Here is a 23,811-nt window from a genome sequence, read left to right as displayed (position 1 = left end):
TTTGGTTTTTTTTTTTTTTTAATTTATTTTATTTTTGGCTGCATTGGGTCTTCGTTGCTACACGTGGGCTTTCTCTAGTTGCGGCGAGCAGTGTGCGGGCTTCTCATTGCGGTGTGCGGGCAGTGTGTTGCAGTGCGTGGGCTTCTCATTGCGGTGGCTTCTCTTGTTGCGGAGCACGGGCTCTAGGCACGCGGGCTTCAGTAGTTGGGCTCTAGGCACGCGGGCTGCAGTAGTTGTGGCACGCAGGCTCAGTAGCTGTGGCTCGTGGGCTCTAGAGCACAGGCTCAGCAGCTGTGATGCACGGGCTTAGTTGCTCTGCGGCATGTGGGATCTTCTCGGGCCAGGGCTCGAACCCCTGTCCCCTGCACTGGCAGGCAGATTCTTAACTACTGCGCCACCAGGGAAGCCCTGCTCTCTTCTTTCATTTATACACATCTGCATTTGCACTGTGCACATCTGCCCTGATTCCCCACATCAAATCAACCTGGGCAGATCACGGAAGGATCAGAAGGTGTGTCACCTCTGACGTCCTCATACAGAGATCCTTCCGTAGATGATAGTAGACTTTGAAAGGAAGGCAGAAACTTCTGGCTCTTCTAGTCTACCCCTCACCGCCGACTCGTTAGGGGAAGGGACTGGACCAGACAGGGGATTGACTGGCTCAGGCTACATCATGACTCAGCTACATGGCAGAGTCAGGTCGTGCGGCAGGCATCAGGGTAGCCCTATTGTGCTGTGGTGGCTGCTGTCCTGTCCCCCCAGACACACCAGCTTCTGGGAAGCCTGTTGGCTGACAGCTCTCACCTGTCACCTCTTTTTGGGGACTTGCCTTGGCTGAGGACAGCTGTTCACTCTTCTCAGGGCAGCCAGCATCCAATGACTTGTCCCTCACCCCAACTTGGAACAACTTTGAAGGGTGTCTCGGCTCTGGAACTCTTTGCAAGCTGAGGCTTTGTCACGACCGCATCTCAGTCCAGTGCCTCCCTCCATCCAGGCCTGATTTCTTCCCTTTTCCAACAGGTGTTGATCCCAAGAGCTCTCCCAAATAAACTTCCTGAGTGTCAGTCCCCATCTGAGTGTGCTTCTTGAGGAACACATCTATTACTTCATTTATCCCCATCGTAACTCTGAGAAGTAGTAGTGCTATCCTCAGTTTCCAGATCAAGAAGCTGAGGCTCAGAGAGGTTCAGTGAATTGCCCCAGGTTACACAGCACGAGTGGTGGATCTAGGATGCAAAAACAAATCTGTCTGTCCCCAAATCTCACACTCCTCCCATTCCCCTTGGCCAGTTCTCTTGACCACGCTGGCCCTCTGTTTTAGGGGCAAGTTTGACCCCCAGGACATGGACAAGAATGTGATTGCCATCCAGACGGTGTCAGGGATCCTGCAGGGCCCCTTTGACCTGGGCAATCAGCTGCTGGGACTGAAAGGAGTTATGGAGATGATGGTGGCTCTGTGCGGCTCAGAGCGTGAAGCGGACCAGCTGGTGGCCGTGGAGGCCCTCATCCATGCCTCCACCAAGCTCAGCCGTGCCACATTCATCATCACCAACGGCGTGTCACTGCTCAAAGAGATCTACAAGACCACCAAAAACGAGAAGATCAAGATCCTCACACTGGTGGTGAGTGCGCTGGGTACCAGACACTGTGCCGGGCATCAGGGACACCGGGATGAATGAGACGTGGTCCCTGTCCTTGAGGAGACCACGCCCTAAGCACCCAGGTCCACCCACAGGCCCCTGCAGATCGGGGTGATAGCAGGAAGCTGTGAGAACGTGGATTCAGGATGGGGGACCCTGCCATGTAACCCTAACAATGATCTCCTCGATGCTTTTGAACGACAAACACTGATGAGCTTTTGTCCACCAAGTAGTTTCAGTGCAAACTCCAAAAACTCAGTTTGTTTCCTTAATCGGTTTCTATATAGCACATTGTTTCCATTTTCATTTTATAGAAGTAACTTCCTTTTTCTTGATAGCAATTACAGTGAAGATTTGAGTCATTGATCTGTTTGTTTGTGGGGGTTTTTTTTTGGTTCATATCAATTAAAAAAAACTAATTTTAGCTTCTGTCATTGTGAGTTTTCTCTTATGGAAGACATTTTTTTTTTCCTAGCAAGAGTCCAATTTTTCCTGGGTAAAAATCTGCACAGCTGAATCTGCCCCCCAACAAAAATATGATTTCACAGCCAGTTTTTGTGCCATAAGTTTTATCGTTGTGGTTACAGATATGGTTAGTATTATCCTGTGCTGATTTTTCAAAATGACAAACACAAAACATCTACGTGGGCAAAATGGTGGGGGAAAAGGGTAAGTTGAAAACCTCCAGCTTTGTGGGCATCTACCCTAACCTGGAAGCCTCAGGGAAGGCATCTCAGAAAGGTGACGCCTGCCCTTAGTTCTGTAGGATGCAGACAGGTTTATCCAGGCAAAGAAAAGGGGCAAAGTGTTCCAGCCACAGGGACCCGTGTGAGCAAGGCCACGTCCCCAGGTCTTGGTGTCTCTGATCCTACACATCTCCCCTTCTCCCCAGGGACTCTGTAAACTTGGCTCTGCTGGCGGCACAGACTATGGTCTCAGGCAGTTTGCAGAAGGGTCGACAGAGAAGCTGGCCAAACAGTGCCGCAAGTAAGGGGGTCCTGTTTCCTCAAGCCCACCATCTCCTCTCAGGGATGTGCCCTAGTGGATGCCAGATCCTAAAAAGCCGCCCACCTGCTGCCCTGAATTGTTTCACTCTTGCCCCAGTCCCAGCACCCTTGCCTCCCCTCCCCCAGGTGGCTGTGCAACACGTCCACAGACACCCGGACCCGGCGATGGGCAGCGGAGGGCCTGGCCTACCTCACGCTGGACGCCGACGTGAAGGATGACTTTGTTCAGGACATCCCTGCCCTGCAGGCCATGTTGGAGCTGGCCAAGGCGAGTGTGGCCCTGGCCTCTGGCCTCAGGATCTGCTGGATTCAGGCTCACGGGGCTGTCCGCTGAGCATGGGAAATTAGATTCCCCAGTCCTCATCCTGACTCTACCCCCTACTCTTCCTGTAAACCTGGGTTGGTCATTTCCCTCTGTCTGGCCCTCATCTTTCATGACTGTAAAATGGGCTCACAACTCTTCATGCCTTCCAGGCAGTGGGAGGATGAATAAGATGAGGGTATTTTTTCCTGAGACCCCCCCCTCCCCCCCCAGGGAGTTGAGGTTTTTGAGGGACCGAGGGGCTGTACCTGGCCTCTTCTGGGCCCCTCCCTCCTTCCCAGTGCCTCCCACATGCCCTTCCTCCTCTGCTGGGCCACCTCCCCCCGCGCCCCACTCCCCCCGTTCTTTGCCACCACTAAAGGGTGGAAGTGTGGGAGGGAGTTTCCACCAAAGGGTGTCCAGCTCCCACCCTACCCCACCGCAGTCTGATGGAAAGCCTATGAGACTGGGCTTTTGAAAGGGGCACAAAGCAAAAAGTGCACTGAGAGGACTCCCGTTGGTGCTCTGGGGTGCTGCTGAGGGGAGCAGAGCCTGTGTGAGCAGAGCTGGTTCCTCTCCCTCGGGGCCACGCCAGCCACGCTCCTCCCAAACCAGCCTGCCTGTGAGGGAGCCTCTTGGAGGCAGTGGTTTGTTCTCAGGTTTCCTTGCTGCCTGTCCCCTCCTATCCCCCACCTCCTGCCTCCAGACCCCTGACAAGACCATCCTGTACTCGGTGGCCACCACCCTGGTGAACTGTACCAACAGCTACGACGTCAATGAAGTCATCCCAGAGCTGGTGCAGCTGGCCAAGTTCTCCAAGCAGCACGTGCCCGAGGAGCACCCCAAGGTGGGGAAGGGGATGGCCTGGAGGGGAGCTGTACCACCGGACCGCCAGAGAGGTGGGAAGGACAGTTAATGATGTTCAGGCGCCGTGCCTGTGTGTCTGGGAGGATTCGGTGGAAGAGGCAGAGAAATTGAAAAGGATCATGGCCAGTTTCTCCCACTAGGTGGCACTTGTGTTTTTCTTAGTGTTAATGTTCTGTGGAGGGGGAGGAGGAATCGACGATTTACAGTCAGAGAAACCAAATGGAGCCAGGATGAACGTCTTCCAATTTATGTTGTTGATTTCATGGACATCTGACAGTTAGTTGTATTTCATGTTTTCCACATTTATACAAATTTTATTTTCTGGGATATCTGGATTTGGGGATATGGGTGCTAAGTACGAATAATGAGAAGCGGAGGAACGGGGGATCAGGGGCAGCCCAGGTGTCACAAATCCCCTTGGGACCGTCCCCACAATGATTCACTGCACGCAACGGCATACTTTGTATGTGGTTTGTATATGAATATATATGCATTGTATTTCCAGCCAATAAAACATTTAGATTTTTTAAAAAATGACCAAAGTAATATAACCATGTTGCAAAACAAACACAAATGTGACAGTAGAGAAAAGAAAATAGCTACTTGCAATTACATCATCTCCCTCTGAGCACTATTTTGGTGTATTATATCACCTACCAGAGACTATTTCTGTGCGTTTTTAAAAAAATAGTTATAATCAGGGGACCTCCCTGGTGGTCCAGTGGCTAAGACTCTGTGCTCCCAATGCAGGGGACCTGGGTCCGACCCCTGGTCCTGGAACTAGATCCCACATGTTGCAACTAAGAGTTTGCATGTCGAAACTAGAGATCCTACATGGCTCAACTAAGACCCAGCGCAGCCAAATAAATTAATTAATTAAAAAAGAAAAAATAATAAAAATAGTTATAATCAGAATGTAGTTATTATTTTGTACCCAATTTGGGGAAAATACTTTAGGTGTTTTCCACACTGCTATGTCGTTCTCTGAATCATTTTTTAAAGCTGCATAGGATTTCACGCAGGCAAGGGTGTATAGCATGTTCTGCCGCCATGAAGTTCTAATGTGGCTTCTAGAGATTGCCTCTTCCCAGCCACCCTGAGGATTATCTGTAGAGACTATTCAACCCTGGGGCTGACCCAATCCACTGTTAGGTCAGCTTTATCTGTTCTCTCTCCCCTCCCACCTCTGTTTACCCAGAGGTAAGAAGAAAGCCAGCCTTCTGCAAGAAAGTAACGTCTGGGTCATCTAGGGTTTTGGATCATCTTCCTTCTCTTTCGGGATTGATTTCCTTGCCATCTTTTCATCTCCCCAGGACAAGAAGGACTTTGTGGACATGCGGGTGAAGCGGCTTCTGAAGGCCGGTGTCATCTCAGTGCTGGCCTGCATGGTGAAAGCAGACAATGCCATCCTCACTGACCAGACCAAAGAGTTGCTGGCCAGGTGCGGCTGCAGCAGTTCAGGGCTGGGGTCTGAGGGGCCTGGAGGCAGGAGGCTGGGTGGGGAGATAGAGATGGTGGGGGTGGGGAGTAAATGAGGGAATGAGCCATTAGGGGCCTGAAGAGGAGGCTGATGGGGATCAACACTGAAAAGTGACATGGCGGGCAGGTCATCACAGGGGCAACTTTGCATTGTGAGGAAAGAGGTCACTGTCCATTCTGGTGACCTGGTTCCCAGGCTCTGAAATGCCAAAGATGAAAGGCACAGTTTCTGTGCAGCCTGACGGGAGGCACACAGGCTCAGTTACCACACGACACGGCAGGTGCCATGATGGGGGACATACAGAGGGCTGGCTGGAGCACGAGCAGTGGCACCCAACTGGCCAGACTGGAGGGTAGGTTTTGGTTTTTTTTTTTTTTTAATTTATTTTATTTTTGGCTGCATTGGGTCTTCGTTGCTACACGTGGGCTTTCTCTAGTTGCGGCGAGCAGTGTGCGGGCTTCTCATTGCGGTGTGCGGGCAGTGTGTTGCAGTGCGTGGGCTTCTCATTGCGGTGGCTTCTCTTGTTGCGGAGCACGGGCTCTAGGCACGCGGGCTTCAGTAGTTGGGCTCTAGGCACGCGGGCTGCAGTAGTTGTGGCACGCAGGCTCAGTAGCTGTGGCTCGTGGGCTCTAGAGCACAGGCTCAGCAGCTGTGATGCACGGGCTTAGTTGCTCTGCGGCATGTGGGATCTTCTCGGGCCAGGGCTCGAACCCCTGTCCCCTGCACTGGCAGGCAGATTCTTAACTACTGCGCCACCAGGGAAGCCCTGCTCTCTTCTTTCATTTATACACATCTGCATTTGCACTGTGCACATCTGCCCTGATTCCCCACATCAAATCAACCTGGGCAGATCACGGAAGGATCAGAAGGTGTGTCACCTCTGACGTCCTCATACAGAGATCCTTCCGTAGATGATAGTAGACTTTGAAAGGAAGGCAGAAACTTCTGGCTCTTCTAGTCTACCCCTCACCGCCGACTCGTTAGGGGAAGGGACTGGACCAGACAGGGGATTGACTGGCTCAGGCTACATCATGACTCAGCTACATGGCAGAGTCAGGTCGTGCGGCAGGCATCAGGGTAGCCCTATTGTGCTGTGGTGGCTGCTGTCCTGTCCCACCAGACACCCCAGCTTCTGGGAAGCCTGTTGGCTGACAGCTCTCACCTGTCACCTCTTTTTGGGGACTTGCCTTGGCTGAGGACAGCTGTTCACTCTTCTCAGGGCAGCCAGCATCCAATGACTTGTCCCTCACCCCAACTTGGAACAACTTTGAAGGGTGTCTCGGCTCTGGAACTCTTTGCAAGCTGAGGCTTTGTCACGACCGCATCTCAGTCCAGTGCCTCCCTCCATCCAGGCCTGATTTCTTCCCTTTTCCAACAGGTGTTGATCCCAAGAGCTCTCCCAAATAAACTTCCTGAGTGTCAGTCCCCATCTGAGTGTGCTTCTTGAGGAACACATCTATTACTTCATTTATCCCCATCGTAACTCTGAGAAGTAGTAGTGCTATCCTCAGTTTCCAGATCAAGAAGCTGAGGCTCAGAGAGGTTCAGTGAATTGCCCCAGGTTACACAGCACGAGTGGTGGATCTAGGATGCAAAAACAAATCTGTCTGTCCCCAAATCTCACACTCCTCCCATTCCCCTTGGCCAGTTCTCTTGACCACGCTGGCCCTCTGTTTTAGGGGCAAGTTTGACCCCCAGGACATGGACAAGAATGTGATTGCCATCCAGACGGTGTCAGGGATCCTGCAGGGCCCCTTTGACCTGGGCAATCAGCTGCTGGGACTGAAAGGAGTTATGGAGATGATGGTGGCTCTGTGCGGCTCAGAGCGTGAAGCGGACCAGCTGGTGGCCGTGGAGGCCCTCATCCATGCCTCCACCAAGCTCAGCCGTGCCACATTCATCATCACCAACGGCGTGTCACTGCTCAAAGAGATCTACAAGACCACCAAAAACGAGAAGATCAAGATCCTCACACTGGTGGTGAGTGCGCTGGGTACCAGACACTGTGCCGGGCATCAGGGACACCGGGATGAATGAGACGTGGTCCCTGTCCTTGAGGAGACCACGCCCTAAGCACCCAGGTCCACCCACAGGCCCCTGCAGATCGGGGTGATAGCAGGAAGCTGTGAGAACGTGGATTCAGGATGGGGGACCCTGCCATGTAACCCTAACAATGATCTCCTCGATGCTTTTGAACGACAAACACTGATGAGCTTTTGTCCACCAAGTAGTTTCAGTGCAAACTCCAAAAACTCAGTTTGTTTCCTTAATCGGTTTCTATATAGCACATTGTTTCCATTTTCATTTTATAGAAGTAACTTCCTTTTTCTTGATAGCAATTACAGTGAAGATTTGAGTCATTGATCTGTTTGTTTGTGGGGGTTTTTTTTTGGTTCATATCAATTAAAAAAAACTAATTTTAGCTTCTGTCATTGTGAGTTTTCTCTTATGGAAGACATTTTTTTTTTCCTAGCAAGAGTCCAATTTTTCCTGGGTAAAAATCTGCACAGCTGAATCTGCCCCCCAACAAAAATATGATTTCACAGCCAGTTTTTGTGCCATAAGTTTTATCGTTGTGGTTACAGATATGGTTAGTATTATCCTGTGCTGATTTTTCAAAATGACAAACACAAAACATCTACGTGGGCAAAATGGTGGGGGAAAAGGGTAAGTTGAAAACCTCCAGCTTTGTGGGCATCTACCCTAACCTGGAAGCCTCAGGGAAGGCATCTCAGAAAGGTGACGCCTGCCCTTAGTTCTGTAGGATGCAGACAGGTTTATCCAGGCAAAGAAAAGGGGCAAAGTGTTCCAGCCACAGGGACCCGTGTGAGCAAGGCCACGTCCCCAGGTCTTGGTGTCTCTGATCCTACACATCTCCCCTTCTCCCCAGGGACTCTGTAAACTTGGCTCTGCTGGCGGCACAGACTATGGTCTCAGGCAGTTTGCAGAAGGGTCGACAGAGAAGCTGGCCAAACAGTGCCGCAAGTAAGGGGGTCCTGTTTCCTCAAGCCCACCATCTCCTCTCAGGGATGTGCCCTAGTGGATGCCAGATCCTAAAAAGCCGCCCACCTGCTGCCCTGAATTGTTTCACTCTTGCCCCAGTCCCAGCACCCTTGCCTCCCCTCCCCCAGGTGGCTGTGCAACACGTCCACAGACACCCGGACCCGGCGATGGGCAGCGGAGGGCCTGGCCTACCTCACGCTGGACGCCGACGTGAAGGATGACTTTGTTCAGGACATCCCTGCCCTGCAGGCCATGTTGGAGCTGGCCAAGGCGAGTGTGGCCCTGGCCTCTGGCCTCAGGATCTGCTGGATTCAGGCTCACGGGGCTGTCCGCTGAGCATGGGAAATTAGATTCCCCAGTCCTCATCCTGACTCTACCCCCTACTCTTCCTGTAAACCTGGGTTGGTCATTTCCCTCTGTCTGGCCCTCATCTTTCATGACTGTAAAATGGGCTCACAACTCTTCATGCCTTCCAGGCAGTGGGAGGATGAATAAGATGAGGGTATTTTTTCCTGAGACCCCCCCCTCCCCCCCCAGGGAGTTGAGGTTTTTGAGGGACCGAGGGGCTGTACCTGGCCTCTTCTGGGCCCCTCCCTCCTTCCCAGTGCCTCCCACATGCCCTTCCTCCTCTGCTGGGCCACCTCCCCCCGCGCCCCACTCCCCCCGTTCTTTGCCACCACTAAAGGGTGGAAGTGTGGGAGGGAGTTTCCACCAAAGGGTGTCCAGCTCCCACCCTACCCCACCGCAGTCTGATGGAAAGCCTATGAGACTGGGCTTTTGAAAGGGGCACAAAGCAAAAAGTGCACTGAGAGGACTCCCGTTGGTGCTCTGGGGTGCTGCTGAGGGGAGCAGAGCCTGTGTGAGCAGAGCTGGTTCCTCTCCCTCGGGGCCACGCCAGCCACGCTCCTCCCAAACCAGCCTGCCTGTGAGGGAGCCTCTTGGAGGCAGTGGTTTGTTCTCAGGTTTCCTTGCTGCCTGTCCCCTCCTATCCCCCACCTCCTGCCTCCAGACCCCTGACAAGACCATCCTGTACTCGGTGGCCACCACCCTGGTGAACTGTACCAACAGCTACGACGTCAATGAAGTCATCCCAGAGCTGGTGCAGCTGGCCAAGTTCTCCAAGCAGCACGTGCCCGAGGAGCACCCCAAGGTGGGGAAGGGGATGGCCTGGAGGGGAGCTGTACCACCGGACCGCCAGAGAGGTGGGAAGGACAGTTAATGATGTTCAGGCGCCGTGCCTGTGTGTCTGGGAGGATTCGGTGGAAGAGGCAGAGAAATTGAAAAGGATCATGGCCAGTTTCTCCCACTAGGTGGCACTTGTGTTTTTCTTAGTGTTAATGTTCTGTGGAGGGGGAGGAGGAATCGACGATTTACAGTCAGAGAAACCAAATGGAGCCAGGATGAACGTCTTCCAATTTATGTTGTTGATTTCATGGACATCTGACAGTTAGTTGTATTTCATGTTTTCCACATTTATACAAATTTTATTTTCTGGGATATCTGGATTTGGGGATATGGGTGCTAAGTACGAATAATGAGAAGCGGAGGAACGGGGGATCAGGGGCAGCCCAGGTGTCACAAATCCCCTTGGGACCGTCCCCACAATGATTCACTGCACGCAACGGCATACTTTGTATGTGGTTTGTATATGAATATATATGCATTGTATTTCCAGCCAATAAAACATTTAGATTTTTAAAAAAATGACCAAAGTAATATAACCATGTTGCAAAACAAACACAAATGTGACAGTAGAGAAAAGAAAATAGCTACTTGCAATTACATCATCTCCCTCTGAGCACTATTTTGGTGTATTATATCACCTACCAGAGACTATTTCTGTGCGTTTTTAAAAAAATAGTTATAATCAGGGGACCTCCCTGGTGGTCCAGTGGCTAAGACTCTGTGCTCCCAATGCAGGGGACCTGGGTCCGACCCCTGGTCCTGGAACTAGATCCCACATGTTGCAACTAAGAGTTTGCATGTCGAAACTAGAGATCCTACATGGCTCAACTAAGACCCAGCGCAGCCAAATAAATTAATTAATTAAAAAAGAAAAAATAATAAAAATAGTTATAATCAGAATGTAGTTATTATTTTGTACCCAATTTGGGGAAAATACTTTAGGTGTTTTCCACACTGCTATGTCGTTCTCTGAATCATTTTTTAAAGCTGCATAGGATTTCACGCAGGCAAGGGTGTATAGCATGTTCTGCCGCCATGAAGTTCTAATGTGGCTTCTAGAGATTGCCTCTTCCCAGCCACCCTGAGGATTATCTGTAGAGACTATTCAACCCTGGGGCTGACCCAATCCACTGTTAGGTCAGCTTTATCTGTTCTCTCTCCCCTCCCACCTCTGTTTACCCAGAGGTAAGAAGAAAGCCAGCCTTCTGCAAGAAAGTAACGTCTGGGTCATCTAGGGTTTTGGATCATCTTCCTTCTCTTTCGGGATTGATTTCCTTGCCATCTTTTCATCTCCCCAGGACAAGAAGGACTTTGTGGACATGCGGGTGAAGCGGCTTCTGAAGGCCGGTGTCATCTCAGTGCTGGCCTGCATGGTGAAAGCAGACAATGCCATCCTCACTGACCAGACCAAAGAGTTGCTGGCCAGGTGCGGCTGCAGCAGTTCAGGGCTGGGGTCTGAGGGGCCTGGAGGCAGGAGGCTGGGTGGGGAGATAGAGATGGTGGGGGTGGGGAGTAAATGAGGGAATGAGCCATTAGGGGCCTGAAGAGGAGGCTGATGGGGATCAACACTGAAAAGTGACATGGCGGGCAGGTCATCACAGGGGCAACTTTGCATTGTGAGGAAAGAGGTCACTGTCCATTCTGGTGACCTGGTTCCCAGGCTCTGAAATGCCAAAGATGAAAGGCACAGTTTCTGTGCAGCCTGACGGGAGGCACACAGGCTCAGTTACCACACGACACGGCAGGTGCCATGATGGGGGACATACAGAGGGCTGGCTGGAGCACGAGCAGTGGCACCCAACTGGCCAGACTGGAGGGTAGGTGGGTAGGCAGCTAGAAAGGCCTCCTGGAAGATGTAACAACCCAGGGGAACCCTGAAGGAAAAAAAGGAGCCACTCAAATGCAGCAGAAGGAAGGGTTCCAGGCAGAGGGAATAGCGTATGCAAAGACCCTGAGGATGGAGGGAGAATGAGTGAATGAGGACGGGGTTCTCCAGGGATACGTCTGGAGCATGGAGTGCACAGGAGAGAGTGGTGCTAGATAAGACCAGAGAGGACGGCAAGGGCCAGAACATGGTGGTCCTGGGGTGCTTCCATGTGGAAGAGTTTCTCCTGGATGGTGGGCAGCAGGGAGCCATTTGGTATCTCCCTAAACAGGGGTTGGGCTGCTGTTTGCAGCTACATCTGGCCTCACTTCCTCCCCAGCCACTTATGTCCATGGCAGTATCTTCCCAAGGTTAGTTCTGGGACACGTGCTCACTGGCAGCACTTCCCAGAGCTTCACTAGGCCTGCTGATGCCTGGGAAGCATGTGCTCATGCACTGAATGTCCTTTATCCTTGCTCTCCAGGGTATTCCTGGCACTGTGTGACAACCCAAAGGACCGAGGTACCATCGTGGCTCAAGGTGGTGGCAAGGTACATTGGGTGGGCTAAGGGGTCCTTGCCATCCTAGAAGGTGCTTCACTGGGGAGAAGCACACTTGTGTACGTGTGTGTAGGTCTGTGTGTGTGTCTCTCTGTGTGTATGTATGTGTATATGTGTCTATGTGTGTCTGTGTGTGTCTCTGTCTCTTTATTTGTGTATGTGTGTGTGCACGTTCTTTGCCTGGCCCAAGAATAATGCACCCCCTGCCCCAACCCGACCTCTGGAATACAGTCATTAAGGTATCTGTGCTGTCAGTGCCTAAGTCTATGAAGTGTCATGGGATTTACTGTGGGATCCCATTTATCCTCCTTGTTACTGGAAGGAACCCTGGTGCAGATAGAGACCGTGGGCTTTGCAATAGAAGGCTTGTCATCGAGTCCTTGCTTGTCCCCTTTTTAGCTGTGCAACTTCGGGCAAATTACTTAATCTCCCTGAGTCACAGTTTCCTCGTCTGTAAAACAAGGGAGAACATCACACACTCACTTTGCAGAATGTCACAAGGATTAGAGAAAATACACTTAAGTGTTGGCTCATAGGAAGTGCTCAGTGAATGGCCGCTATTATGATTAGGTTTGACTTAGTCAGAAAGTAAAAAATGATTGATTTATTTTTCCAAAAGCCACATGAACGTATGGATGGGTGGGGAAGAGGGCAGGCGAAGATCTCCATGTGTGCTGGGAACCAAGGGGAGTGAATCCGTGATTAAGAATTTAACTGTTTTCCATGATGCTCAAGAGTTGACTCTATTACAGTCTTCCTGAACTTCTGATGGGACAGCAGTTGGAGAGGGACGCTGGGGAGAGAGGCCTCTGTATATTTGTGACCGAGGGGTGACTGTGCCCTTTCTTGCAGGCCCTGATTCCCCTGGCTTTGGAGGGCACAGACGTGGGCAAGGTGAAGGCAGCCCATGCTCTAGCGAAGATCGCTGCAGTCTCCAATCCGGACATCGCCTTCCCTGGGGAGCGGGTGGGTGATGGGGGCAGTAGGGTGGCAGTGATGGGAGGAGTCTGCTCCCAGGGGCCTTTCCCCTTGCCACCCTACCCCTGGCCTGGGAGGGGGCGTGGTGCTGTCACAAAGAGGGCCATGAATTGGAGGTGCGTGGATCCCAGGCCTGGCTCTACCTCTGACGAATAAGGCCGTCCCCTTGGAAACTCAGTTATCTCACCTACGAAGTAAAGGAAATAATCCCGCCCCTCAGGATCATTGTGAAGATTGAATCAGACAATGGGTGGGCACGTGCATTGGAAATTCTAGAGCTGGGCACCTGTAAATGACTGGGGGGACATGGTCTCCACCTGACCACTCCTTGACGCCTCCCCCCACAGGTGTACGAGGTAGTGCGGCCCCTCGTGAGTCTCCTCAACACACAGAGGGATGGGCTCCAGAACTATGAGGCCCTCCTAGGCCTCACCAACCTGTCTGAGCGGAGTGACAAACTCCGGTGAGTGGGGCGTACAGGGAGCAGGGGTGGAGAGAGGTGTCCCATGAAGTGTTGGTGGACATGTCACAGGTACCGTGTGTGCTCTTCTCTGAGGAGAGGCTCGAAGGCAGTGGGTAGAAACGACCGTGGGAAAGATTTGAACTAGCACTTGGAAAGACCACAGTGAATGTGCAAAGCCAAAGGAGACTGGAAAGGCATTTCCTTCTGAAGTAGTAGAAAAGATATCAGGTGGATGGGTGGGGATAAAGTGTCCCCACCCATCCCCAGAAGCAGGGGGATGGTGGGATTGGGTTGAAATTCTTTTGATTGCAAGTGGCAGAAAACTCAACTCCAATTGGTTTAAGCATAAAGGGAATTTAATGACTCAGGTCATTAATGACTCATCTGGGATAAACCAGATTCAGGTGCGGTTTGATGCAGGGGTTACAAAGCTGTCCTAGATCCTACACCTCTCCACCTCTTCTGTCTGTATTGTCTTAATTTTCAGACAGGCTCTTCCCCTCTCTCATGATCACATGAGGGTTGCTCCAGACTTCACATCTTCTTGGCTTCATCTCCAGCAGGAGAGAGAAAGACATTCCCCAGCAATAATACAAGAGAATCTCCGGCTGGGTGACATGTTCATCCCAGACCCTGTTGCTATGGCCAGGATGCTGTGCTATGTCATTGGACGCCCCTCCTGGAGCTGGGGGTGGGATTACTGCCATCTAAACCATGCTGGCTGAGGATGTGGAATGGCCCTTGGGTGGCCAAAACCCCAAATGCTCATCACAGGGGACTCAGCAGCCTCTCTTCTTCCACCCCCCAAACCCTAGGCAGAAGATCTTTAAGGAGAAGGCCTTGCCAGATATTGAGAACTACATGTTTGAGAACCATGACCAGCTGCGGCAGGCAGCCACAGAGTGCATGTGCAACATGGTGGTGAACAAGGAGGTGAGGGGGCTCCAGATGGGAGTGATCAAGGCATGGAGAGTCGGGCCACAGGTCAGGGCCTGGTGCTAGATTTAGGCGGACTCTCAACCACTGCGCCACCAGGGAAGCCCTTAAGGCAACATTTTGTCAAAGAACCCAGGAATCCCTCAATCTTTCCTAGATGACAGCCTCCCTCCCTATAAGGACCCTGAGAGGAATATAATGCACAAAGGAGACAAAGGAGAATACACAAAGTAATATCATCCCTAGCTGTGGCTTTGACCCCAAAGCTTGGGCTGGATGGTGTAGAAGTCCCATTTCCCCAAGTTATTTTCTAAATAATCTCATAGCAAAAAATATAGGAGGCCAGGGCCTCTTAGAGAGGCTAGACCACTTGCATCTGTTGAAGCTCCACATATATAAAAAAATGAAGAAATGCAAAAACAGTTACAAACGATTTTAGAATATGTTAAATGTTAACATTTAATGAATGATCGCTGTTTCCACAGAAACTGCAATGCACTATAACTGTGTTCATCACAGAATAATTATAGGATTTGTAAAAATAAAATGAATTCAGAACACATCAATGGCTTCATGGTCTGGTACTGGGATAAATTATCACCATATGATAAATGAATGTTTCCTTCTTTCCATCCTGGCAGAGCACTGCTGTGCCTGTAGTTAGAACCTCATCAGAGGTAACAACAGGGTTGAAATCTGAGGCCCTTTGTTAACATGACAACCAGGGCTAGTGGCCGAGTGTGAGACCCACTCCGTTGCCCCTCAGTTCCTAACTCAAGTCTTGGATGTTCTCACTGTTATAGCAGGAAAACCTGATCCATGAAAGCCTTTTAAAATCAAAAGAAATAAAGCTACCACAGTCCACCAGGGAGCTGGCCTGAGGCTGGGCTGGGGGCCTGGCAGCCACGTGGGAGAAGAGAGTGTATCCAAAGACAGTGGAGGGGATGGGGAGCATCAGCGGCCACAACAACCCGAATCAAAATGAACAGTGGTCCAAACAGGACAGAAGTTCATTTCTTGCTCACATCATTTCTTGCTCACATTAGGATCAGGTGGCTCGCTTCCAAGCAATGACTTAGGGATGCAGGCATCTTCAATCATCAATAACTATACCCCCCCCCCAAAAAAAAAGAACTGTCTCTCCCTCTGCCACCTTGAGAGTGGTCTCCATTCAGATGGGGAATGGGGAGACAGACCACAGGAGAGACCCCTGTAGCGCTCCACCATGGTGGCCTGGAAGTGACACACATTACATCCATTCATGTTCTGTAATGAGAATGAGGTCATGGCCATATTTAGTGCAAGAGATGGGGAATGCAGTCCTTTTGGGGCAGCTGCTTTCCAGTCACACCTGTGCCCCATGAGGGCACTGCGCTATCACTATACTCTTACCTCTGAGGACCACTGCTCCAGCTTCAGGGAGTTGTAGGTAGAGGTTTATAACCTGGGCAGCTGTGACCTTTGACCCCTCTTGGCGCTCCCCTTCTAGGACACCTCACCCAACAAAATGCCCTTAAATTTAACCAATCAGATTTTACTATAGAGCAGAGGGGTGCGGGGGGGAGGGGGGGGTCAGTGTGCTTTCAGACATGTCAGGGCCCTGGGCCCCAGGAGGCTCTTCTCCGGGCTTTTGGGTGCTTGGGAAGCCTCATCCCTCACCTGGTGAATGGTACAGCAGCTCCTGAGTACCATGTAAACTACCCAACTGTCTGCTGCTCTTGCCAAGTCTCTGTGCCTTCAGGGACTGCAAAGTCATTTAATGGCAGACCCTGAAGGCCCATCTGTTGTGGAAGAAACAGTCCAGGCTTCCCCAAAGGGAAGTGAAACATGGCTCTTCAGGCAACATCTACCCTTCAGGAGTCTGTGCCTGCCCTTTCCCCAGAGGTGGAGAGCTGAATGCAAACAGAGGCAACAGCGAATGCTATACAAGGAACCCCTTATTCTCTTTAACCTTTTAGCTGGAGGAGTCTGTAGCACTTTCATCTAACTAGTCAGAGAAGACTTCCTGGAGGAGGAGGTGTCATGGGTGAGATGCTCAAAGAAAAGCTCTGAGGGATCTTGGGTCAGAGAATTTGGCTCCAGATGCATCTTTCCCTCTCCAAGCTGGGCAGATGGGGGCATTTTTCTCTGAGCCGTGTACCCGCCTCCCATAGGTACAGGAGAGGTTCCTGGCTGATGGGAATGACCGGCTGAAGCTGGTGGTGCTGCTCTGCGGGGAGGATGATGACAAGGTGCAGAATGCGGCTGCGGGGGCCCTGGCCATGCTGACAGCAGCACATAAGAAACTGTGCTTCAAGATGACTCAAGTGGTGAGAGTGGGCCCTAGGGACTCTGGGGAGTCCCCCCACCCCCAGACCACACTGCCCTGTATGATCTTCTGGGGGGAGGCCAGCCCCTGTATCTGTTCCTACCACCTAAAGAGAGGAGAATCTATATGATTCGACCCCCTACACTCATTATTTGGACTCCCTAAGTGTGCTAACTCACTTTGGTGGTGCTTATAAGTCATTACTTAAGAATAATGACAATAGTAACAATAGCACTAACTATTGCTGTGGAGCCCCTGAGCTCCCCAAGAGAAGAATGGATGTGGTTGGGTTACCATCCACAGTTTGACGAAGAGGCAGCAGATTCTCTTAAGTTCACGTGATGACCAGACCCTTTGTGGGACTGTGGCCATCTCAGCAGGTGTAATGAGAGTGATATTGACATAGCCGCAAACAAGGGGATGCAAAATGAAATTTTCCTTATTTCACCAAACTGAACTTAGTTTGTGGGCATCATATTCACTGATGGTGAAAAATGTAAACATCTCAAAAAAAATGTAAACATCTCAATTCAAATGTATTAAAGCAAGTCTGCTTTACAGGCAGGCTCTTTTAGATAGCCAGCTTAAGGCAGGTGTGTGTGTGTGTGTGTGTGTGTGTGTGTGTTCTCTAAATTCCATGGGGGCTTATGCTGTCCTGGCACCAGGGGAGGGGTCTCTCTCCTAGATGTAGCTCATCCTGCTTGGTCCCTGGCCTTCAGCACTTTCCCTAGCGCAAGTTTTTCAAAATTGTAAGGTGTGTAAGAGTCACACGGAGGGCTGGTTAAAACACTTTCCCCAGATATTCTGACTGAGTAGATTGGAGGTGGGGTGCTTCCGGCCTGGGGACCACAGGCTGCTATCCTAGAGCAGCTTCTGCTGAAGTTACTGGTCACACATTTCTGTCACCAGGCCCCGCAAGGTGCTCTGTGACTCCTCCACTTGCTGTGCTCCAGGCGCTGCTCTAAGTGCTTGCACCTATTATGTCATTCCATCCTCCCAACAACCCTGTGCAGTGGGCATGATAATTATTATCCTCACTCACCAATGGTGAAACCGAGCTCAGAAAAGTAATAGCCCAACACCACATAGCCAGTTAGATAGGAGGGGACTGGGATCCTTCAGGATTGCAACCCACTCCTGGCCACTTCTTCCATCTTCCCAAGGGGCTCAGAAATCCTGGCTGCATTCCTGTCCCAGGGAGTGATAGGCACTAGACCCATGATCAATTACGCATCAGCATAAAATCTTTCCCTGAATCCTACCACAGCTAGCTGAACTTTCCTTTCCTTTCCTTGTGGTAGGATACAGTGCAGAGTTTACAAAAGTCTGCTGAGAAGCTCAGAAGAATAATTTGCCTTTTCTTCCTCTCTGTATCTGTCTCCCCATCTGATAGCGGTGTATGTAGAAAGGTATCTCTGCTAACTAGTGGAAGGTAATAGGTCTGGGGAAGCAAAGGGGAAATTGTTGGATTAGTGCCTAAAATCATCATTCCTGTCCACTTCTACTTGATGGGCTCTTACTATGCTCTAGCCATCATGCTAAGCTCTTTTCATGTGTCATATCATTAGATCATTACAATATTATGAGGTAAGATAACAGATGAGGCTCCTGAGGCTTGGAGAGGTTAAATAATTTAGCTAAGGTCATACAGTTGGTAAGTGGCTAAGTTGGGACCTGAACACTAGTCTCTCTGACTCCAAAACCCATACTGATGACTATTCTATTCTGTGTCTGTTGAATGTTGTAAGTGTCAAGCCTCCTGGTTCTATTCTCAGCTCCATTTCTGTCTCCTGGGGGTGATCAGAGTGGTCTAGAGTCCTGTCTCCCCCATGTACAGTAGTTGGGCTGCTTCACAACTGGGAATGGAGGAGAGAGATGGAGGAGGGGTGGAGGAGAGGATACACTCCAGACTCCAGTGTTAATTCCAGTTGAAGTCAGGGCTGGTGGAGTGCATGCCTAGGGCATGTCTCTAAGGGCACCTGGATTGGCAGAAGCAGGCGTTGTGCATGCGTCCAGGGTTAGAATCCTCCTTTCTGAACATCCTCCATTCCCATTCCACTCAGGCATGCAGTGGGCCGGTCCCTTTGCTTCTCAAGATGCTTAAAAATTAAATGGATGTGTGGATGTTTATTCTCTACTATTTCTAGATGTGTGACTATAGCTAAGTTACTTCCTCTCCCTGAACCCCAATTCCTCCACTTATAAAATGAAAAGGATTGGATTATTTCAAGTTCCTTCTAGTTCTTCAATTCCTGCCCTGGTCCTGGTAAGGAGATGGGCATCACCCAGCTAGTCCCAAGGGGTTCAAGTGGGCATATGCTGAGTCCCATACAGATAACCAGATGTGTGCTTCCCCTTTCAGAGCTCAGAATCTGGGCCTGGCCAAGGCCTTCTTTTTATCTTGTCCAAAATCTACTTTCTCTGTCCCCCCCACTGATTCCTCCAATCCTTCCTTATCCTCTTCCCCACCTTCAGACGACTCAGTGGTTGGAGATACTACAGCGGCTTTGCTTGCACGACCGGCTGTCAGTTCAACACCGGGGCCTGGTCATTGCCTACAACCTGCTGGCGGCTGATGCTGAGCTGGCCAAGAAGCTGGTGGAGAGTGAGTTGCTGGAGATCCTGACTGTGGTGGGCAAACAAGAGCCGGATGAGAAGAGGGCAGCAGTGGTTCAGACAGCTCGGGAATGTCTCATCAAATGCATGGATTATGGCTTCATTAAACCAGTGTCTTAGACAGGGCCCAGAGGGATGCTGGGGCTGCTCCTGTTCTGTGCAGAGTTCTGAGCTAAGAACTCACTCCTGGAATGTCAGTTCAGCTAGGGATCATAGCAGCGACAACGAAGTCTCCATATAAAAGAAGGACTTGATTGTCCCCTGAGTTGTGAATCTCCCCCTTTGCTCTAGGAAAGTTTGCATGTTTCATTAGCTCTCTTGTTCCTTACATCTGTCATGTTCCCAAAATTCCTAGAATAATTTTCATCTGTGATTAGGAAGACAGGTTGGATAATTCTCTCTGTACCCATTCCAAAGGCCAGGATAATGGGCTGAAGTTCTTTATATTTTGGAAAATGGATTGTGTGGTAAAGTAGGAACTAACAGGTGTGAATATAAACGTTAGTGCTGGTGTATCTGGATGCTGACCTGTGCTGGTTTTTATATCCTCTCTCCCATGCTGTTTGAATAAGGCTGCCTAGAACTGCATGTTTCAGCTGTAGTGCCCTGTCCCAGCCCCATGTCCATTCCCATCACTCAACTATGATGGAAGTACAGTTTATGTTCAAGAGTATGACATGATTTTTGCAATCTGCTTGGGGCAATCTTCTAAGCAAGATGTATGTCATGAATATAAATAAGATCGACTCATAGTACTTTAAGCAAAAAAAAAAAAAAGAATTCATTGGTTCATGTATCTCGTCAATGCAGGGAAAGGTCTGACATTGTTAGAACCAGGGCTCAAATGTTGTCATCAATATTCTTTTCTGTGTGAGGGCTTTTATCTCTCTGTCATCCCCCGTGTCATATCTTGGTTTTAATTTCCTCTGGGTTGGGCTTAATTTCTGGCAAGCTCTTTTCATGTGGTGGGAAAGATAGTGCCCAGAAGCTCCAGACTTCCACGTTTGTTTGTTTTTTTGCCCGTGGTTTGTGGGATCTTAGTTCCCCGACCAGGGATCGAACCCTGGCCCTCAGCAGTGAAAGTAAGGTGTCCTAACCACTGGACCGCCAGGGAATTCCCACATAGTTGTTATAGCTCATAATCATGGAAGAGAAGAGAGAGGACCATTCTTAATAACCCATCAAAATTCCCAGAGATAACTCTGATATGTGTAGCTTGTATCACATTTCCATATATCACATTAACAGCATGAAGAAGAAAAATAATATGATTATTTCAATAGATGCAGGGAAGACATTTGATAAAATTAAACAACTCATGATAAAAAATTCCAGTAAACTAAAATTAGGAGACTTCATTAGTCTGATAAAGATTATCTACATAAAGGCTACAGCCTAAATGATATCTAATGATCCCCCTGAGATTAAGAATGAGACACGGGACGTCCCTGGTGGCACAGTGGTTAAGAATCCTCCTGCCAATGCAGGGGACACAGATTCAATCCCTGGTCTGGGAAGATCCCACATACCATGGAGCAACTAAGCCCGTGCGCTACAACTACTGAGCCTGTGCTCTAGAGCCCGCGAGCCACAACTACTGAGCCTGTGTCCCACAACTACTGAAGCCCGCGCGCCTAGAGCCCGTGCTCCACAACAAGAGAAGCCACCACGATGAGAAGCCCGTGCACCACAACGAAGAGTAGCCCCCACTCGCCACAACTAGAGAAAGCCTGCATGCAGCAACAAAGACCCAGCACAGCCAAAAAAAAAAAACACAGTAAAACAATACTTGCTATTACCAATTCTATTTGGTTTTGTACTAGAGGTTCAAGCTACTACAATAAGGCAAGAAAAGGAAATGAAAAGCAGAAAGATTGAAAATCAAGAAATAAAACTTTCTAATTATTCACACAACGGTACTGTACACGTATACATGTACATGTATACAGAAAACATTTACAGATAAACTCTTAGAAATAATAAGTGAATTTAGATACAAGGTCAATTTACAAAAATTAATTGTATTTCTCTATACCTGTAACAATTAGGAAATTAAAATGTAAAAGATGATGCCATTTACAATAACAAAAACTACATCAAATACTTAGGAACAAATCATGTGAAAGATATTGAAGGATTCTACATAGAAAACTATAAAATATTATTGAGAGAAATAAAAGAAAACCTACATAAATGAGAGATATTACCATGTCATGGATTGGATGACTCAATATTAAGTTGGGGATGTACATTCTCTCCAAACTGCCATATAGGTTCCATGAAATGCTAATCAAACCTGAGCCTTTTGGGGGACAGACTGATAAGTTATTTTTAAAGTGTATATGAAAATGCAAATAATCCAGAATACCTGAGCAAACTACTTGAACAGGCATGTCATAAAATAGACCAATAAGTACATGAAAAGATGCTCAACCTCACTAGTCATCAGGAAAATGGAAAATAAAAGTATTATGAGATGCCACTATAGACATTAGAATGGCTAATATTAAAAACACTGACAAAAATCAAGAGAATGTGGAGTAACTGGAACTCTTTTTTTTTTTGCGGTATGCGGGCCTCTCACTGTTGTGGCCTCTCCCGTTGCGGAGCACAGGTTCCGGACACGCAGGCTCAGCGGTCATGGCTCACGGGCCCAGCCGCTCCGTGGCATGTGGGATCTTCCTGGTCCGGGGCACGAACCCATGTCCCCTGCATCGGCAGGCGGACTCTCAACCACTGCGCCACCAGGGAAACCCTGGAACTCATACATTGCAGATGGGAATATAAATTACTACAACCACCTAAGAAAATGTATTTGGCAGTATCCCTAAAAGTGTTAAGCAGTACCCACTAAAATAGCCAGCAACTCCTAGGTACAGAAATACATACTTACGTGCGCCAAAACCCATGTACTATACAATGAGAGAAAACATTTTCAATCACAGCTCCCAAGTGCAAATAATCCCAATGTCCATAGAAAATGGATAAATTGTTCCATCCTCATACAGGAGATGATGATACACCAATGAAAGTGAATAAACTACTGCTACATACAACAATATGGAGGCAACTTACATAACATTCAGTGAAAGGAGCTGGACCTAACACCATGTACTGTATAGTGAATGATTCCATTTGTATAGGTTCAAAACCAGGCAAACTTGCCTATGGTATTCAGAGTCGGGATACTATTTACAGTACTTGTAGGGAGAAGGGAGTGGATAGTGATGAGGAGGGACCCTAAGAGAGCATCTAATTTTTGGTCTGGATGTGTTCACTTTCATCAAACTTACGATTTATGCACTTTTCTGTATGTTTCATTTTTAGAGACTTAATATAGAAAGTAAATGTTTTTCTCTTAAGAGTGTGAGGATTACATAAAAGAATGGATCTTAAGTACCTGGTTTGTAGCATATGAATAATCAATTAGTTCCTTTCCTTTCATCTGATCAATATTCCCTGTCCCAACTGATGGATCTGTACTTCAACAGGTCACTTAGGGGAACAGGGGACTGGTGAGTAAGCCAGTTAACATTTGCAAATTCACCCAAGGAATGGCGGACACCTGGCCTCAGTGTGTTTAGGAAACAAGGGTTCTCGGCCGGCGAGCTGGCAGTGATGAAATGCAATAACATCTGTTCTCCGAGATTCCAAGACGGAGTGGCCGCAGGGCGCCAGGTGAGAGCCCAGGTTCGAGCTGGGATTGTACTAAACCACCCAGGAGCCCCCACGGTGCTGCTTACTCTCCCAGGGAAGTGTGGGCTCCCATTACATCTCTCTTAGTTCCCCAACCAGGGATGGAATCCTCGTTCCCTGCATTGGAAGAGCAGAGTCTTAACGACTGGACCGCCAAGTAAGTCTCCCCATTACCTCTCTTTGCAGCATGCTTCCCTCGTTCTTCGCCTTCTTGGGCCTGTTGGAGTGTCTGGGCCGGGCCGTGGCGCGTGAGTCTGGCACATCGCCAGCGCCCAGAAAATAGTGCTTAATTTTGTTTCCTCTGAACCACAAAAACACCTGCACCTGTCACCATCTGCAGTCAAATCCCAGCGCCTTGGGGGAACTAAGAAAGTCTGCCTTAGACAACACGAACGCTTTAAAAATCTCATCAATAAGAAAGGAGAGAAGGAAGGGAGGGAGGCAGGGAGGGAGGAAGGAAGGAAGGAATTAGGAAGGAAGGAAGGGAAGGGCGTGGTCTTTAAGAATCTGCCTGCCGATGCAGTGGACGCGGGCTCGATCCCTGTTCCTGGAAAATTCCATATGCCGGGGAGCAACTAAGCTCCTGTGGCACCACTCCTGAGCCTGCGCTCTAGAGCCCGCGAGCCACAACTACTGAAGCCCGCGCGTCTCGAGCCCGTGCTCCGCAACAAGAGAAGCCGCCCCAATGAGAAGCCCGCGCCCTGAAACGAAGAGTAGTCCCTGCTCGTCGCAACTAGAGAAAGAGAAAGCCCCTGGGCAGCAACAAAGACCACATGCAGCCAAAAATAAATAAAATAAATTAAAAAAAAAAAAGAGCGGAAAAGTGTACTTTGCCGAAGCGGAGGCTCGATTTCCTACCTCCTTCTCGCCCCATCGCTCACACTCACCTCCTTCTCCCGGCGGGGAA

The 23,811-nt window shown here is 49.5% G+C and overlaps 1 protein-coding gene across 3 annotated transcripts in view; it reads left to right on the top strand.

Annotated features, from left to right (window-relative positions):
• Window positions 1-19,551, top strand: part of UNC45B (unc-45 myosin chaperone B) — a 34,531-nt gene extending 14,980 nt beyond the window's left edge. The window contains exons 9-19 of one of the 3 annotated variants that reach the window (XM_024769265.1): window positions 1,322-1,622; window positions 2,533-2,627; window positions 2,774-2,915; window positions 3,655-3,795; window positions 5,129-5,256; window positions 11,832-11,898; window positions 12,760-12,873; window positions 13,233-13,348; window positions 14,164-14,281; window positions 16,438-16,593; window positions 19,068-19,551. In XM_024769265.1, the coding sequence (XP_024625033.1) occupies window positions 1,322-1,622; window positions 2,533-2,627; window positions 2,774-2,915; window positions 3,655-3,795; window positions 5,129-5,256; window positions 11,832-11,898; window positions 12,760-12,873; window positions 13,233-13,348; window positions 14,164-14,281; window positions 16,438-16,593; window positions 19,068-19,328 (1,639 nt within the window). In that variant the 3' untranslated portion in view covers window positions 19,329-19,551. Of the gene's footprint in view, window positions 1-1,321; window positions 1,623-2,532; window positions 2,628-2,773; window positions 2,922-3,654; window positions 3,796-5,128; window positions 5,257-11,831; window positions 11,899-12,759; window positions 12,874-13,232; window positions 13,349-14,163; window positions 14,282-16,437; window positions 16,594-19,067 lie in introns of all 3 variants that reach the window. The other 2 variants (XM_024769275.1, XM_024769284.1) reach the window with 2 other exon arrangements.
• Window positions 19,552-23,811: the final 4,260 nt, after the last annotated feature.

This window comes from Neophocaena asiaeorientalis, unplaced genomic scaffold (genome assembly GCF_003031525.2).
Source record: "Neophocaena asiaeorientalis asiaeorientalis breed wild unplaced genomic scaffold, Neophocaena_asiaeorientalis_V1.1 scaffold1136, whole genome shotgun sequence".
Lineage (NCBI taxonomy): Eukaryota > Metazoa > Chordata > Mammalia > Artiodactyla > Phocoenidae > Neophocaena > Neophocaena asiaeorientalis.
The sequence above is the reverse complement of the archived record's forward strand: the minus strand, read 5'-3'. Positions and strand labels throughout refer to the sequence as shown.